The sequence below is a fragment of the Fringilla coelebs genome, assembly GCF_963513975.1.
Source record: "Fringilla coelebs genome assembly, chromosome: Z".
NCBI lineage: Eukaryota > Metazoa > Chordata > Aves > Passeriformes > Fringillidae > Fringilla > Fringilla coelebs.
In genome coordinates this window covers 56,760,363-56,776,156 of record NC_140031.1, presented here as the reverse complement: position 1 = coordinate 56,776,156, position 15,794 = coordinate 56,760,363, and the positions used below count along the sequence as shown (strand labels likewise).

Below are 15,794 nucleotides of genomic sequence, written 5' to 3'. Positions count from 1 at the left end.
AAGCAGTAAGTATTTGATCTGCTGGTGGCATCTGCTGGTGCATTTCAAAAAGTCATTTGCACCAGTGAAGTGAGTGCAAAAGGATGCTCTCCCTCTTTGAACTCATTTTGGCTGTAGGAGGTGTAAAGGAATGGAGAATCTCTTGGGTGTTGATCCAGTCATACACATGCATCTGAAGGGGGAACTTGGCCCTCTGTTGAGCTACCTCATGAAAGAAATCCATGAAAGTACATTAAACACAAAGATAACACAATGACTATCTTGAACAACATGGACATCTAGGAGACAAATGTTGGGTGTATTTGGCTGTATGTGTGACTGCCTTTTACAGTCTTGCCTGGGCAGCTCCAGCCTTCATAGGAGTGACTGTTCTTAGGCAAAGCTAAAGGAAGCTGTCCCTACCTGTGTATGTTTTCTTCCAGCTTTTTCACCTTCAGCTCATCCTCTTCTGACTGCTTCCTTCTGGCTTCTTCCTCTTCTGCAGAGCCAGCAGGAATTCCCTGTAGCAGCCATTTTTCCCGAAGAGCTTTTGACTGCAATGTAAAAAAAACCCATATCTTAGGTATAGCCTGAACAACAACTATCTGAAGATTGAGAAGAAGCTGTCTTTGTTTATGAATATTAGCTTGTCCCCACTGAATTTCTGCTTACTGCTTCAGACCGTTGATAACAGCCAAACAATCAGCTGTTTATTTAGATGTCAGGTCTTTCACATTGAGCAGTGTTGGTTTCACAGTATACAGTTTATTTACCATCAATGCCTTAATATGAAGTTCTTCTTAGTTCCTAATAAAACCAAGAATTTAAAATCAGCAAATTAGCAAGTCCTGCAAGAATTGAAATTTTTGAACCGAAGTGACTTTCTTTTGACTAATAAAGCATGTGCTAGAAGGACTAAAGTCATAAACTTCTTAAAGCTTTAAAAACAAAAGATCAGTGTGCTCTAAATGTAATGTTTTTCATGGAATATAAAATTAGTCTTCTGTTAAATCAATCAAAGATGTTTTCTATTTATACAACAGATGTGTTTCCATATATTTACAGACCAACAGACAGACACATCTATACATAAACATGAGCACGCAAATCATCTCTTGGGCATACACAAAGTAGAACAAATGAACAAAAGTGTTCCAGAAATTGTGAAAGGGTTGCCAGGACACAGCAATACTGTTGCAAAAAGCATCAATATCCTTCACCCAACAGAATTATTCCTGGGACTTTTGTTGTGCTTTCTACACTGAAAATGTGGCTACAACCTCACCTGGTTCCTGTTTAATGCAGCTGCAGCTTATCCAGGGTAATTCACCAGTGGAGGTGGACTGGTTGAAAGCCATGCTTTACACAGCATACTTGCCTATGTTCCTTGTCTGGTCTAAATATGACAGAGGAATGCAGCAGATAGGATGAGGAACACCAGGAGCCCAAAGCTAAAAAGGACTTTGCCCTTTGGCAAGAAGGAAATTGAGCTGGTGGAAAAAATGGTCACCCAGAGGACTAACCAAACTTTCCCTTGCATTGATCAGTAAAGGGGAGCCTTGGTTTTGAATTTGCAAAATGATTGGCAATGCTAGTTCAAGGAACAAGCTCCTCTTCTGCAAAGAGGAATTAATCAGGAAATCATCAGCTCACAGAAACTGGATTTCAGAGGCAGCTCAAACATGCTGTATGTGTCTCCTGAATGCCATGTTTGATGCTGGAATAGAACCTGACTTGTGCAAACTACGTATAAAGGGAAAACATTTACCACCAACAGCAAGCTTCAAACCTTGCCCAAAATAGAAACATTTTTGACATGACAGACAAGGCTTTCTTGCTAGTTTTTGAGTGTCTGTATAAATATAGACATAGTATCTATGCACAAAGTACTTTTGCCTCTCCATGACCTATTTGATGCCAGGCAATTAGATTTTAGTAAGGCAGCAGACATAAAGCAACACCAAACGCACACACAAATTATACTTTATAAATTACTCAAGCTTTCACTGGTTTTAACATGACAGGATGTCTAGGTGGATTTAAAGTGATTTCCATGTGAATTAGGACTTCTGCATAACAGAAAAGGTCTCATGCTCTTGTCCCATGCAGCCATGTTCAATAGTTAGACCTGCTGATACTGGTCTAACTATTGCCGACATACTTTACCTTGACCAACTCAGCTTTGCTCATGGCTTCCAAACTGTTAGATGCCAAAACAGTATGAGTGGCTATCTCCAGCTGCAGTTTCGGCAGTTTGCTGCTCCTTGTCCTGGCACTACCATCTATTAGTGCTTTCTGCCGCATTTCATGTGCTGGTAGTGAAATTTTTGTGCTCAGCTGACCTGATTACCAGCCAGAATTTTCATCACTTCATTCAAACTCACCATGCTATAGAAATGTCCCCTCAGCAGAGAACTCTCAAGTCATCACATGCACAAAGAAACAAAGTGAGACAAAGATGGATTTACAGGTCTTGAGGGGCTAAACTTCTAACAACGTGTGCTTTGGCCTTTGAAGTCTCAATAGCACAGCTCAGTGGGTACCTGCTGGGCTAGATCCAGTGCAAAGCCTAGTGAGGGCTGACTGCTCTCTAGCAAACTGCTGCCTTATCTTTCAAATGTGAACCAGCTGCATGAGGAACTACGTGCATGCATCTTACTCAGCTGTGGTCTTGAACCTGAAATCTTGAATGACACTCAGTTGGAAAAAACCCCTAAGTTTCTAAAGACAAAATTCTAAAGATGAAGGCAGCCTTCTCTGCTCTAAACCTGGTTCAGATATGGCTCCAGCAAAAATAAATAACTAACTAAAGGCTTTGACAAAGTGCTGCTTGGGCAGCGCTGGCACTGAAGACATTAAGTTAACAGTCACTCCTCTCCTTCTCCAGGAGGACAGATAACATTGAGGCTTCTCTCAATGTCCTTTTACAGAGTCTCCATGCTGATGCTCACACAGGGAGAAGCCAGTCCCTTCAGTACAACTGCTGTACACTAAAAGTAAGGTATTTTGTACAGCTTTTGTTTTGGTCTTTGTTTATATGAAACACTTAAGCTACAAAATCACCCGGTTTCTTTCACCCCCATAGCGTTTTTCTTTTTTTTAACCTATTAATAGCAAGAATTTGAAACTGGAAAGCATCAATGGGCTTTTAAAAAGACATATTTAGAGACAAGAATGCTATGATCTACTAAAAATCCTCCCTCTTGGGTGAAATGTCAGCATATTTTATCTGAAACAGGAAAACTGAAAGCTTTGATGTTTCTGGCTCTCCTTTTTAAGATGAAAATTAAGACATTTGTTAAAGACTATGCTGAGGAATTCAGACAAGATGACTGAGAAATGGAAACATTTATAAATATATTTCTTAAACTGCAGAGAGTCTATTTACCAAGCTCCTGAGGTTAGGTGTATTTATGCACTCACTGCAGACACAACAGGCTAAAAGGCAGGCATACACCAGGGGATGTTGGTCACACATCTGCTGTGCAGGAAGCATTTCCTCCTCCTCAGCCAGATAATTGGAGTGAAGCAGGGATGGAAGAATATCTCACCTGCTTTAAGCAAACATTTCCCAAGGAGGCATTTTCATCACAAACACGTAGGAAAGGCCTTGGTACATATGATGAAACCAAGGGTGGGTAGTGAGGTGGTGGTAGAGCTGAGCTGGGTACTCAGGCACAGCTCCTGGATATCAGACAGCCCACATCAAAGCAACCCAGACAGCTGCAAACCAGAGCCAGATGAAGACTGGAAACAAAAGAGAGTTTGCTGCCATCTGTCCTCCATAGCTATGAAATTTGGTTTATGCTTCTTAAAAAAATCTTTCAAAATCTTACCCCAGGAAGAACAGGGGATGTTTCCCAAGTGTGCTAAAATAAGGTTTGCATGAGGATGCAACCCAAAAATATATACTTGTACGAGTTACCCCTGTTCAACAATATTGTGCATTTGCTTAACAGCCTGTGATTAAACCAGCCACAAGATAGCATTTCAGCATTGCTTCTCCTTCATTGTCTGCCATGAGCTTTAACTCTTCTCTGCATTTTAAAGCTTTTTTACGCACTACAGTTGTGCTGTATGATTAGATATTGTCCAAATGATAAAGAGTTCTGAGAGTGGCGACATACACTACTGTAAAAATACAGGTATTTGTACTGCTCATTGCCATACTGGAATATGTGACTATTGTGAGTATTGCAAATATTGTGACTCCTGTGAATACAGTGAATATGCTGTACTTTCAGAAAGAACCCCCTCACTGACAGGGCAGCAGCTATGCTATATACTGTCTGGTATAAGTATTCCTTCATTCACTGCAAGAGAACAATTTCTTCAGGGCTAAATCCTTCATCAGAAATTAGATTATGTCATTAAAAAGGCTTTCTGTTACTGAAGTGGAAAGGGCACTGGGTATGAGATCCTCTAGGTTGCCAGTGCTCTCAGGTGATTTTGTTTGCACAGAATTGAGAACTGTAGAAATAACTTGCAGCTTCACTTTGTGTAGTTTGTTCAAGCACAGAAAAACCAACTGACATCAGCACCATGCAAAAACCGAAAAAAACAGGTCACAGTTATGTGAACAGACCATAGTGAGGACATAAATAAGTGAACAACTGTTGGACAGGACAGAAAGAAATTGTGCCAAATATCTAAATGCAGCAGACACAGTGATGGCCATAAAAGTGGTGCACTGCAATCTTACATGCTAACATTTATTACATGCTTACATTTATTCCACTTGCATGCTTCAGGACAGGGAAGCCTAAGGGCTCTAAGTTGTTCACATTTAGTGCTAGTAAGGAAATAATGCATAGCTTCTCAGATGCACACAGTAGAATTAATACTGTATATGCAAAGAAAATCTTTACTGTCAGTGCTGCATTTTGCTTTAATGTTGCATCAAAAGTTTAAGTATCAGAGGACATTTTATTACAGCAAGTAAACCTTTTAGCATAATTTTCATAAATCATTATGCCTACTCCATGCCACCTCTTCACTCCCTGTTTTTTGCATTGATTAGTTCTAACCATCCGTCTTACCAATTTTGAAACAACTTCCATAAACTTTTTTCATAAGAATAATAATTTGCCATCCTACATACAGTGTGACAGTGTCTTAACCTGAGGCCCAGATGCATCTGCCAGACTTGTCATGACTTTTTATGACAAGAGAAAAGCCCCAGTCCTTGCTGTGCTGCTCCCTTTTGAGGTAGTCCCTTAAACAAACTTTGTGTGTTTTTTGTACTTGCATGTTTAGGGGCAATCAGTACTATCTTTCCTTAACAGCAGTGCTTGCTGAAGTGGCGCACTCCTCTGTCTCCTGAGTTCAAGGAAGATGATAACCCTGAGAAGAAACAAAGGTCAAAAGTTGACCCAAGAGAGCCTCCTCCAGTAAATGTGCCTGCTCTTGTGAAACACTTCTGGATATGGACTATTCCTGGTAATTATGGTCTTCACTGCCCTAGAAAACAGCTACTAATGATCCCTGGTGTAATTCCACTGAAATGAAAGTCACTTTTACTGAAGCCTTTGCCAAATTGAAGTTTTGCCAAAAGTCTTTGCATTTTGAGGCTTGAAGACCATGAGGCATTAACATTTTAGAACTGAAGTTATTTATTATATGAAAATATTTTCTCCCTCTATCTGTTCAGTATTTGTACCATGGAAAAACATGAACACAAAAGGTTGGTTCTTCAAATGCATATATAACCAACCCATGCCTACTAAAAGAGTGCAATGAACATTTTTTGCGTGTCACATCTGTGAGTCAGATGTTATCCCCAAACTCTCCCATTGGGATGCTAGCATAACTGGCTGCATTTCAGATTTCTTCTCTGCACTGCAAAACGTTACCTTGGTACAAAAAGAGTGAGGTTTTTAGGCAGATCTAGAGCTCTGGAGGCAGCAATGAGTCTGACTTTGCTGTTTGGCAGCTACCTGGAGCCCCCCTGTCACCCAGTGGATCAGGGAAAGCCTTGTTCAAGAGGGAAAGCCTCCCAGAGCAGCAAAGCCTGTTCTGTTTGTGCATGCTCCCAAGCATCTGCCTGGCCTGATAAAATTGAGTTTGTAAGGGAAACAAGTGCAACAAGTGCAAGAATGACCGCTGTCAAAAACGCTTTGGCATTCCTTTTTTGTCCTGTCTACCCTTTTTCCTCTCCAAACACAGCATTTCTTGCTGTTGTATTCTGGTGCCACTTCTCGAGCATCCACCTGGCTCTAACCCAGCTTGTACAGGCCACCCAGCATGTCTGGGTCTGGCCTGCTGATGCACAGCACTGCTGCCAGCATTAGCAAAGAGGTCACTGGGACATGAGGTACTGAGATTCTAGAAAGACTTGTTCCTTTGCCAGCAGGCCTTCCCTTGCCTTTCAAAGAAAAGGAAAAAAAAATATTACTCACATGGCTGTAGTGTGAGTAGGCATGTTAATGTTAGATGCCCTTAACCATTTGTGCATAAACATGCAAATACAGAGAGGGGCTATAGACACAAGCTGTATGACAGGTAAGTCTATCTGGAAATAAGCAGCCTCCCAGAATGTATTCCTGAATGATGCTGCAGTACTTAATTTTCCACTGGGCAAGTGAAAAAACCTGCCTCTGCTCAGACTGATGCAGAGTTTTGCTACATGGGTTTTCAGTGTGAGAGAATCCTCTTGCAGAACAAAGGAGAGGTGTGGTCCTCAGCAAACACAAGAGATTCTACTCTGCTATGCTGCAAGATGGATGTGGCCTTGTATGGTATGACTGTCCCTGGAACAGACATTTCCAGCTTGCTGGTATGATCTAGTTTTATATAGTAGCAAAACCTTTTGTTGCCTTTCCAGTTATCTAAGACACTTGCTTTAGCCCAAGGAGCATGTCTGCATGATAGATGGATATGATTCAAGCATTGCCCAGATTAGGGAATTAAGCCAAGCTGAAAAACTTGCAGCTTTATTGTAGTCTTTACTTGAATCACATTGTCATAGTTTTCATATGTATGATGCAAGAAAAAAACCCCAAAAAGTATCCTAGCTGGTGAAGCTTAGCCAGCTCAAGAGCAAACAGCATGTTTAAAAAGAAGATTAAACATTATCCTGTAGAGTTGCCAGTTTGTTGTTGTTATTCTTTGTTCAGGAAATGAACAAAACATTTCTTAGAAGTATCTTAAGGAAGTGATGTCTAAAAAATTTTTTTAAGGAAGTTACATTTATTCCAAGGGTAGCAAAGGTTGTACAACAGTCAGTTAATATGTATTCATCACACAGAACATTAAAAAACATTAACTTGACTTTTTCCATAATTTTTAGACCTGACCACTGTAATTGACAACCTTTTGTGACCAGGAATTGGAGACTGATGGCATAACCTCTTTCTAAATTTCTTCTCAGCCACACAAGTATGGGTAATTTGCCTGAGTTTCTCCTTTTCATAAAATCCTTACTGCAGTGGACCCCTGAGGCCAGGATCTCCAAGGCAGCTGGCTCACCAAAAGAACTGCTGCTCTGCCTGTCCCCAAAAAGCACGTCTCCTCCTTCTCTACAGCTCCCGGAGTAAAAGAATTTTGCTACAGCACCAGTGAGCCACCAGGTTGTGGGTATAACAGGGGCACTTATGAGGAGATTAGAAAATAAATAAGAAAAGAAGCAAGTAAATAAGGAAATATAAATAAAAAATGGACACTATTATAAGCCCTGGCAGAAATCATGGCAGCCAAAAGACTTCGCAGAGATGATCTTTCTCCCTTGTTTGCTTGCTGTAGCAGGTTCATTTGACTGCCCTTCAGCTCTTCTGAGTATTTACGTAGCCACTGCTTTTTCTCAAAGCACACATCAGCACAGCAACAGAGCAGACAAGAACATGTAACACAGTGCCACATGACTGCAGAAACAGGTGAAGGAAGACTAGAGATAGCTGGCATGATTTGTGCTCACTTTGGGAAGGGCTGCATCTCAGCTGGGTGCCCTCATGACAAGGTACGTCGTCAGTGTGAGCCACGTGCAGCCGGAGCTGGAGATGCAAGGAGAAGGCATGTCTGTGGCAAATGACCCGAGGGATGAGTATGATGATAGCTGTAGATGGCTTCTTCATGAAAGTCTCATGCTTTGTCTGTTTGAAAACCTCACAGGAACAGAAATTGCAGCTGTACAGACAGAGGCCCAATTAGGAATGATTTTTTGGGAAAAAAGCAACAATCGGCTTATGTCCTCTGAGCAAGCTTCCCATTCATTAGCAAAATCACCTGTGTAAACTTCCTGAGTACATTGCTTTTAAATTGTTCAGGTCCCATTTATTTAACTTTGTAAATCAAGCAGACAGTTGTTTCCAGTCAGAGATGAAGACAAATTAAAACCTAAGCTCTTCTAGCTTCAAGGAAACCCACCACAGCAAGAGACATTGTCAAGACTCTTCAAGAGCAGACACAAAGTTTGTGTCTCTCTCATTCAGATCATTCATCAGCTACAGACCACTGGCCTGTACAGATTAGTTTCACTGGCAGGGATCACAGGTATGGTCCAATACCAGGTAAGTCTTTCTAACATTCGTTAAAGAGGTGACATTGAGATGGAACACAATAAACACTAAGACGACAGTTAAGTCAAGCATAGCTTCTTTTCTACATGTATTTTCTAAACATCCAGTCTATCAGAAAGTTCTTCTTGAAGTAACAGAAAGATACTCCTTTGAGAGTTGTGTTTTATGTTGGAGAGTGAGGGTTTCTTTTTCTGTGTCTCTCTTCAGGACATCTATGTAAAATTTCAGACTTTTTCATTGCAGGATGATAATGATGGCTCTGTTCAATTGTTTAATATTTCACTTGTGGCAAGGTTAAGCACCATAATGAGAATAAACTATACACAAGTGCCAGTGGCTGCAGCAGAGGTGAGGGGAGGGATGAGGAGACTGGGCTGCCCTGGCAGGCGGATACCATCAGGGACATAGCTTGCAAAAGGGGATGCAACAATGGGGTCCCACATGTCCCAGCTTGGGAGCAGCAAGTGTCCTGGGGGTAGGGCATGGGATTCTGTCCTGGTCAAGAATCCAAATGTATTGGGATGAAGATGTGCATGGGATAAACCTGCTCCTGATGGCACATAAATTGCTTTTTAACTCCATGAGAACATATCTGATTCCCATGGAATTTTGGAGTTGGAATGAAAAACAGTGGCAAGCTGGCTGAAGTTTCTGGCCTTCAGGGGGTTGGACTGAAGACTGAATAAGAACCCCTCTTAAAGATACAGACATGAAAAGAGTGACCACAATTTTACGTCCTGGTGCCAGAAATTTAGGTATGCTTTGGTTTTCCCTGCAGGTACTCACTCCATGTTTACAAAGGAAGCAAAGTGTAGTGGTGAGAGAAGTAAAAATGAATAATAAGATAAATCTTTTTAGAATAGTTAACAATCTGAGATTTTAAAAATTGTCAAACCTCTCCCCTCAAAACAAATAAGCTTTGCAATTTATCATTACTACAGAGCCTAAGTTGTTTTGCATTATTATCCTCCAAAAGAATAATTTCCCTTTATATTCAGTCTCTCCTTGGCTTCAGTTTATCACTCCTTCTTACACTCACACATCAGTCAAAAGAAGAAAAAAGAAAAGTTATATTTCAGAGATTCCTTTCTTTTCTAGTCTTAAAATTTCTTATATCCATTATTTAAAAGAGCTGGATTAATGTGATGTGAATTTGGTTTTGAACATGTTTCAGGCCATCGGGAGGGGCTGTGGTTGCAGAGAGCCCTAAGCTTCCTTGAGCTACATTGACACAGGCTGCCTAAAACAAAGTCTCCTGGAGTAGTCATGAGGTGCTCAAAGGACCTTGTTACTGCTTGAAACCTGACTGCTAATTTTGATGCATTTCAAGGAAGTCCTGCCTGTACGATATGTTTATTTACATGATTATCCCGGGAGAAGCCTGCCCCAGTTCAAAGCACAACTCACACATAATATTTTTCTTAAATAACAGCACAACTCATAGAGGGATCATACCAAAATAATTATAGCTGTGTTTCAATGGCATGCAAGCAGGTAAGGAACACGAGTTAAAGGAGTAAAGCTCTTATTTCTCTGTGGTGAACAATTTGTGTAGCTGGCCTGGATAAACTATTCTATTTTTTAAATTCTATTTTCTTATTACAGAAATATTTTAATGGGGGATATTACTTAGTTTTATGATCCAGAAGAGAGCCTCTCGATTCTCATTTTAAATCCTAGTGGGAGACAAACTTCTCAGGATAAGGTGGGCATCAGCCCAAAGGTGCTAATACACAGAATGGGACAAAGAGGGATCAGTGTCCCTTGCGCTCTCAAAGTGGAAATTTCTCTCTGAATTAGTTCTTAACCTCTCCATGTCCCAAAAGTTCTGATAAGGCTCTTTACAGACAGTTAAAAATGAATTTATGCTCACAAGCCCTGTTCCTCATGGGGGGACTTCAACGACCCCAACACCTTTTGGAGGAACAACAGCAGGACATAACCAATCCAGGAGGTTCCTAGAATGCCGTGATGATAGCTTCCTTCTACAAGTGATAGAGCAGCCAAGGAGAGGAGGGGCTATGCTGGATCTTAGGCTCACCAGTAAGGGGTGGTGGGAAACGTGAAGCTCGAGGGCAGCCTCAACTGCAAGGACCATGAAATGGAATTTGAGATCCTTAGGGAAGATGTACATAAAGCTCACTACCCTGGACTTCAGGAGAGCAGCCTTTGGTCTCCTCAGGGATCCACTCGGCTGAGTACCATAGAATAAAACCCTGCAGGGAAGAGGTGCCCAGAAATGCTAGCTTGTATTAAAGGATCACCTTCCCCAAGTTCAGGAATGGTTATCCCTATGAAGAGAAAGCCTGGCAAATATACCAGGAGGTCTGTGTGGATGAACAGGGATCTTCTGGACAAACTCAGACATGAAAAGAAAGCCTATGGAGGGTGAGAGCAAGGACAAGTGGTGAAAGCAATTCCTCCAGGTAAGGAATATAAGCAACCAGGGATCAAGTCAGGAAAGCTAATGCCCCGATGGGCTTAAATATGGCCAGAGACATCAAAGGCAACAAATAAGGCTTCTAGAGATATGCTGGTGATAAACAGAAGACTAGGGAAAATTTTCAGTCTCTCCAGAAAGAAAAAGGAGACCGGTTACCTGGGACATGGAGAAGGCTGAGGTACTTCATGACTTTTTTGCCTCAGCCTTCACCAGCAAGTGCTCCAAACAGAATGCCTGAGATGCAGAAGGCAAAGGCAGGGACTGGGAGAATGTAGAACCACTCATTATAAGTAGAACATCAAGCTCAAGACCATCTAAGGAATCTGAAGTGCACAAGTCCATGGGACCTGATGACAGGGCTGGTTGAAGAGGGGGGCTAAGTTGTTATTCACTTTACTTGAGAAATTATGGAAGACTGGTAGTTGCCAGTGACTGGAAAAGTGGGAACATACCCTCGGCTTTTAAAAAGTGAAAAAAGGAAGACCTGAATAAGGACAGGCCAATCAGTCCCATCTACCTCAGTGCCTGGCAAACCATGGAGCAGGATCCTTCTGGAAACGATGCTAAGCCACGTGAAAAACAAGATTATTCGTGACACCTAACATGGCCTCATTAAGGACAAGTCATGCCTGGCAGATTTGGTGGCCTTCTATGATGAAGCCATAAATCATTGGTGGATAAGGGAAGGGCAACAGAGATCATCTTCCTGGGCTTGTGCAAGGCATTTAACAATGTTCTGCATGACATCCTTACCTCTGAACTAGGTTTTGGAGAATATTGCACTGACCGTGTAGGGAATGGAGACTGTGTGACACCACCAAACATTTTTTTGTGTGCTTGGCTGACTTGCAATTTGTTTTAACGATTAATTTACTTAAAAACCATGAAGGGATTCGCTATAAAGAAATAACAAAGTTCCTTCATTTGCAAAGGTTACTTCTTTTTTTCCACAATATTGTACATATATCAAGAGAGAGACAGACATATCTATTTATATTTTCTGACAGCAATTCTTTTAACAATAGATAAATTTGGGACAGCGATATGACTGGAACCATAAAATTAAAATTTATTTATAGATAAGATAGTTTCAGCTAAAACCGTACCCTAACAAAATCTCTATAAGAATGTGAAAAGGCTTTCCTTTTCTTGAGAGTAAAGAGGTAATTATGTTTTAGATTGTGCTTATGAACTGCAGTCTCTAAGAAGCAGATGTTAAAAGAAATAGGTCCCTAATATTTACACTATTCCAGAACTGATATAACTGTGGAAAATGGATTTATTGTAACTGTAATACTTAAAGTAACAGCATAGAAGTAATTTTTCATTCAATTAGGAGGTTTTGTTTATTTTGTTAATTTTATTACCATTGGCCACCAAACAGTAAAAAATAACAGAAATTCTATTCAACTGATTACAAAGGCAGTCAGGTTTTGGAAGAAATACTGCTATTCTGGAGTTTATTCAAAATAGTAAACATCTCTGTTAAAACAGGTCTGCCCATCTGCTGCCTAGCTGAACAAGTTCTTAAAAAGAGTGGTTGCTTGTAGGTTGTATTCCCCAGTTCAACTAATCAATCAAAATAAATGTCAGTCTTTCTCCACAAACCAAATAATTTTGATGGATACTGCACAAAATATGTTTGGTGTAAGGTGAATTTTGACCACTTCTCTGACTTTAAATGATACAAGCTGGTAACACCTCCAGTTCCCATGGACAAGGACGCCCCTTTCGTAGGCACATGGCCAAGAAACTGCTGAGGCATGAAGTTTAAACTCTATCTATTGTTAAAAAACAACAACAAAATTACAACTCTATCTGCCAACCTTGTGTTATATGGAAGAAAAAATATTATTTTCATATTAAGGACTGGAGTAGATGTGAGTTTAGGGGAGCTGTTGTAAATTGACTTTTATTAGAGCAAAAGACCATGTTCAATCTCAGAGAATGGGGCTTCAAAGCATCTTTATACCTGTTCCAACCCCTAGGGCCTTTCCAATGAAGGCACCTGATTGTAATATAGACAAATACACCTCCTGCCTTCAACAGAGAGCCCCAAGGTACTACACAGTCAGTCTGTGCCCACCAATGTCCTTACTTTGCAGTGATTCACAGAAGAGAGGATATGGTTTCACTGTTAGCAAAAGGGAATTCAGCTTTTAGAGCCTATACGATCCTAGACTCTCTCCTAATCCAGATTTTCACATTTGAAAGGTTTCACTTGATTAACTCTGAATCTCACATGGACCATTAATAGCTGAGCTACACTTTTGTTCTGATGTCCTCAGCACTGGCCTCATACTCAGGAGCCCTTGTAACGTGTGTTGCCAAAGCCTTGTTCACGTTCAGTGCTGACTTTTACTGGGTCTAGCGTTTGCTGGGTTGCCCTGCCTAAAGCAGTGGGACAGCACCTGCTGCTGCCTTATTTTCAGCCAGATAAATAACAAGGGAAAAACAAATGAACTTGTAGTAAAGTCATTTTGTCAGGGGTCTAATTGGCATCAGCAACTTGAAAATTGCAGGTAATCAGCAAAAACATTTGCAATAAATTATTTCTATTAGATATTTTTCCTGTGTGAATAAAATTTTCTGAAATTAACATAAACCCTGTGGCTTCCAGAACCTTTATTAGGTAACCAAACATGCTATTTTACACAGTGCATTTTAAAAAGAAAATTACTCTGACATTGTGCAAAAATGAGGCAAACCCACTGAATACTGGCATGAATGTCTTTGTGTGAATTCAAGCTGTTATGCTTGTGGGATCAACCCAGTTACTGCAGACACAGGATTAACCCAGATTTCATTTTCAAAGGTTTCTTCACAGCAGATTTTAATGAACACTGATATGAAATCCCTACACTCTATATGGACAACAACAGCCTCACAGCATTTTGAGTAAATACAGGGGCTTCCTAGGAAAGCCTGGTCTTTTAACCTGGATGTATGCACAGGATTAGATGAAATCCACATAATTTAGGAAATGAATCATGTTCTACTTAGCGCTCCAAGGGAAAATAGATGCACTTATTTTGGTCTGGTGTGTCAGACTGGGGAGCCATATCAGACTGGGGGACTCTATTCATATCAGACTTGGAGGCCCTGCCTTGGAGAGGCTGAGGACAAGCAGGGTGAGGTGAGGGAGAGCGCTGGAGAGGTGGCAGGGGGATACACAGTTTTGCAAATGAGCAAATCAAGCTGGCAGGCGAAATAAAATGTTGGTCAGCACTTCACTAAGCAACCGGAACACTGAATGATGTATGAAACAAAAATGCAGTTTTCTTCATCTGTCTCCAAAGAGAAACAGAAACACTACCAGCCAGTGCCTCTATCTCCATTTTTAAACATGTTTATTATTTTAATTTTAGAAAGGTTCTAGCAGCAATGAGGATGAAATCTGCAATCCCAGTCAGACCTCTGCTGTCACCTCATTCAGGTCTCCCAGCACACAGGTGCTTGGTGGTACAGGCAGCTCACAGAGCATCAGTCACCATGACCACTCCTGTGAAAGCAGCACAGTTTTCCTCTGGTGACAAGTGATGACGCTGAATGGAGAGGTAGTGTAGATTTTATCATATCCTGATGCTCACCCTCACACACAGCATTACAGACCTTAAGTCTGGCTGTGATTTTAGCTGAAAAAGCTGCCATTTTAAATATCTCTGCCATTAAATTTCTATGCCCTGATCTCCCATTAGCTTCCTGCATGATTACTGCTCTTTCTACAGCCTGTGGGTTAAAAAAAAAAGGGACACAGCTATTTTCCATGTGTGCCTCTGAAAAAAATCCATGCAGCAAAACCAAACCTCCTCTGGTGGCAATCAACATAGCAGGGCTGAAGTCAGTGCCAGTCTGCATCAGCTGAGGGGCTGATCCCACTGCACCACCTTGAGGGGTTTTACTTTTCCTATGCATGATGATAAAACATACCAACAGCTATATCAAAGTAAAACAGATGAAGCAGAAAATTGACAGAGCTGTCTATCCAAAAGCCTCCACTTAAAGAATTTCACAAAGAATCATAATGCAGTTAGCTTGGAAACAGTTAACATGCTAAAAAGAGTCATCAGCTTGCTAGCAAAAAGGAAAAAAATACAGCATCATGAAGGTACTGGAACAGTACTGTACTGCTCTGCTGCAGCACCCTATAGTTATCTGAAGAAATTCTCCCCTGCCTGTACTCAATGGAAACCTGAACAAAATGGCAATTCCTGTTGCCCAACAGAAATGCAATCACATCTTTGACTGGAAACACCAATGTTTGACATCCACAGACTGGTGGTAAACTTGATTGGGGAATTTGTGTAGGCTGATGTCAATTACTTGGAGTTAACTGTATTGTTTTTACCAGAAAAGGAAGAATAAATTGCAGAACATGACTGCAGCATCTTGGAGAGGCAGGAGAAATATCCTGCCTGTAGCATAACTTGCAGTGTGGTCTACCAGTGCATGTGTGCACAGAGATATTCACATGCACCTCCTGATGCAGGTGCACTGTTCAAACACACACACACTCACACACACGCACACACACACACTTATTCCACAAGCAACCTAAATATCTTAATTTTAGAAACACAGCTCAGCTCACTTGCTCTGAGGATAAACTGTCCAGTTCTAATCATCTTTCTCAGATATTTTAATGACTGAAATTCCTCAGGCTCCCCTACTGAACTAATATAGCGAGATCTGACCCACAAATTCTCACCAGATACAAGAAGATCACATGTATGTTTTTGTTCTTATCTTTGCTATGCACAAATATGCTCCTTACAGAAGGGATAAGCAATAGAAACAGCAAGGATGGCTTTCAAATGATGCTATCTGCAGCTGTCATGGAGACCAGCAGGGACTGGGAT

General features: G+C 41.0%; 1 protein-coding gene across 2 annotated transcripts in view; it reads right to left on the bottom strand.

The window, feature by feature from the left end:
- Positions 1-15,794, bottom strand: part of LOC311165717 (paralemmin-1-like) — a gene marked incomplete at its 3' end in the record, with an annotated part of 126,796 nt that overhangs the window by 61,027 nt on the left and 49,975 nt on the right. For both annotated transcript variants that reach the window (XM_084225971.1, XM_084225972.1), the window contains exon 3: positions 403-533. In XM_084225971.1, coding sequence (XP_084082097.1) covers positions 403-533 — 131 coding nt within the window. The remainder of the gene's footprint in view (positions 1-402; positions 534-15,794) is intronic.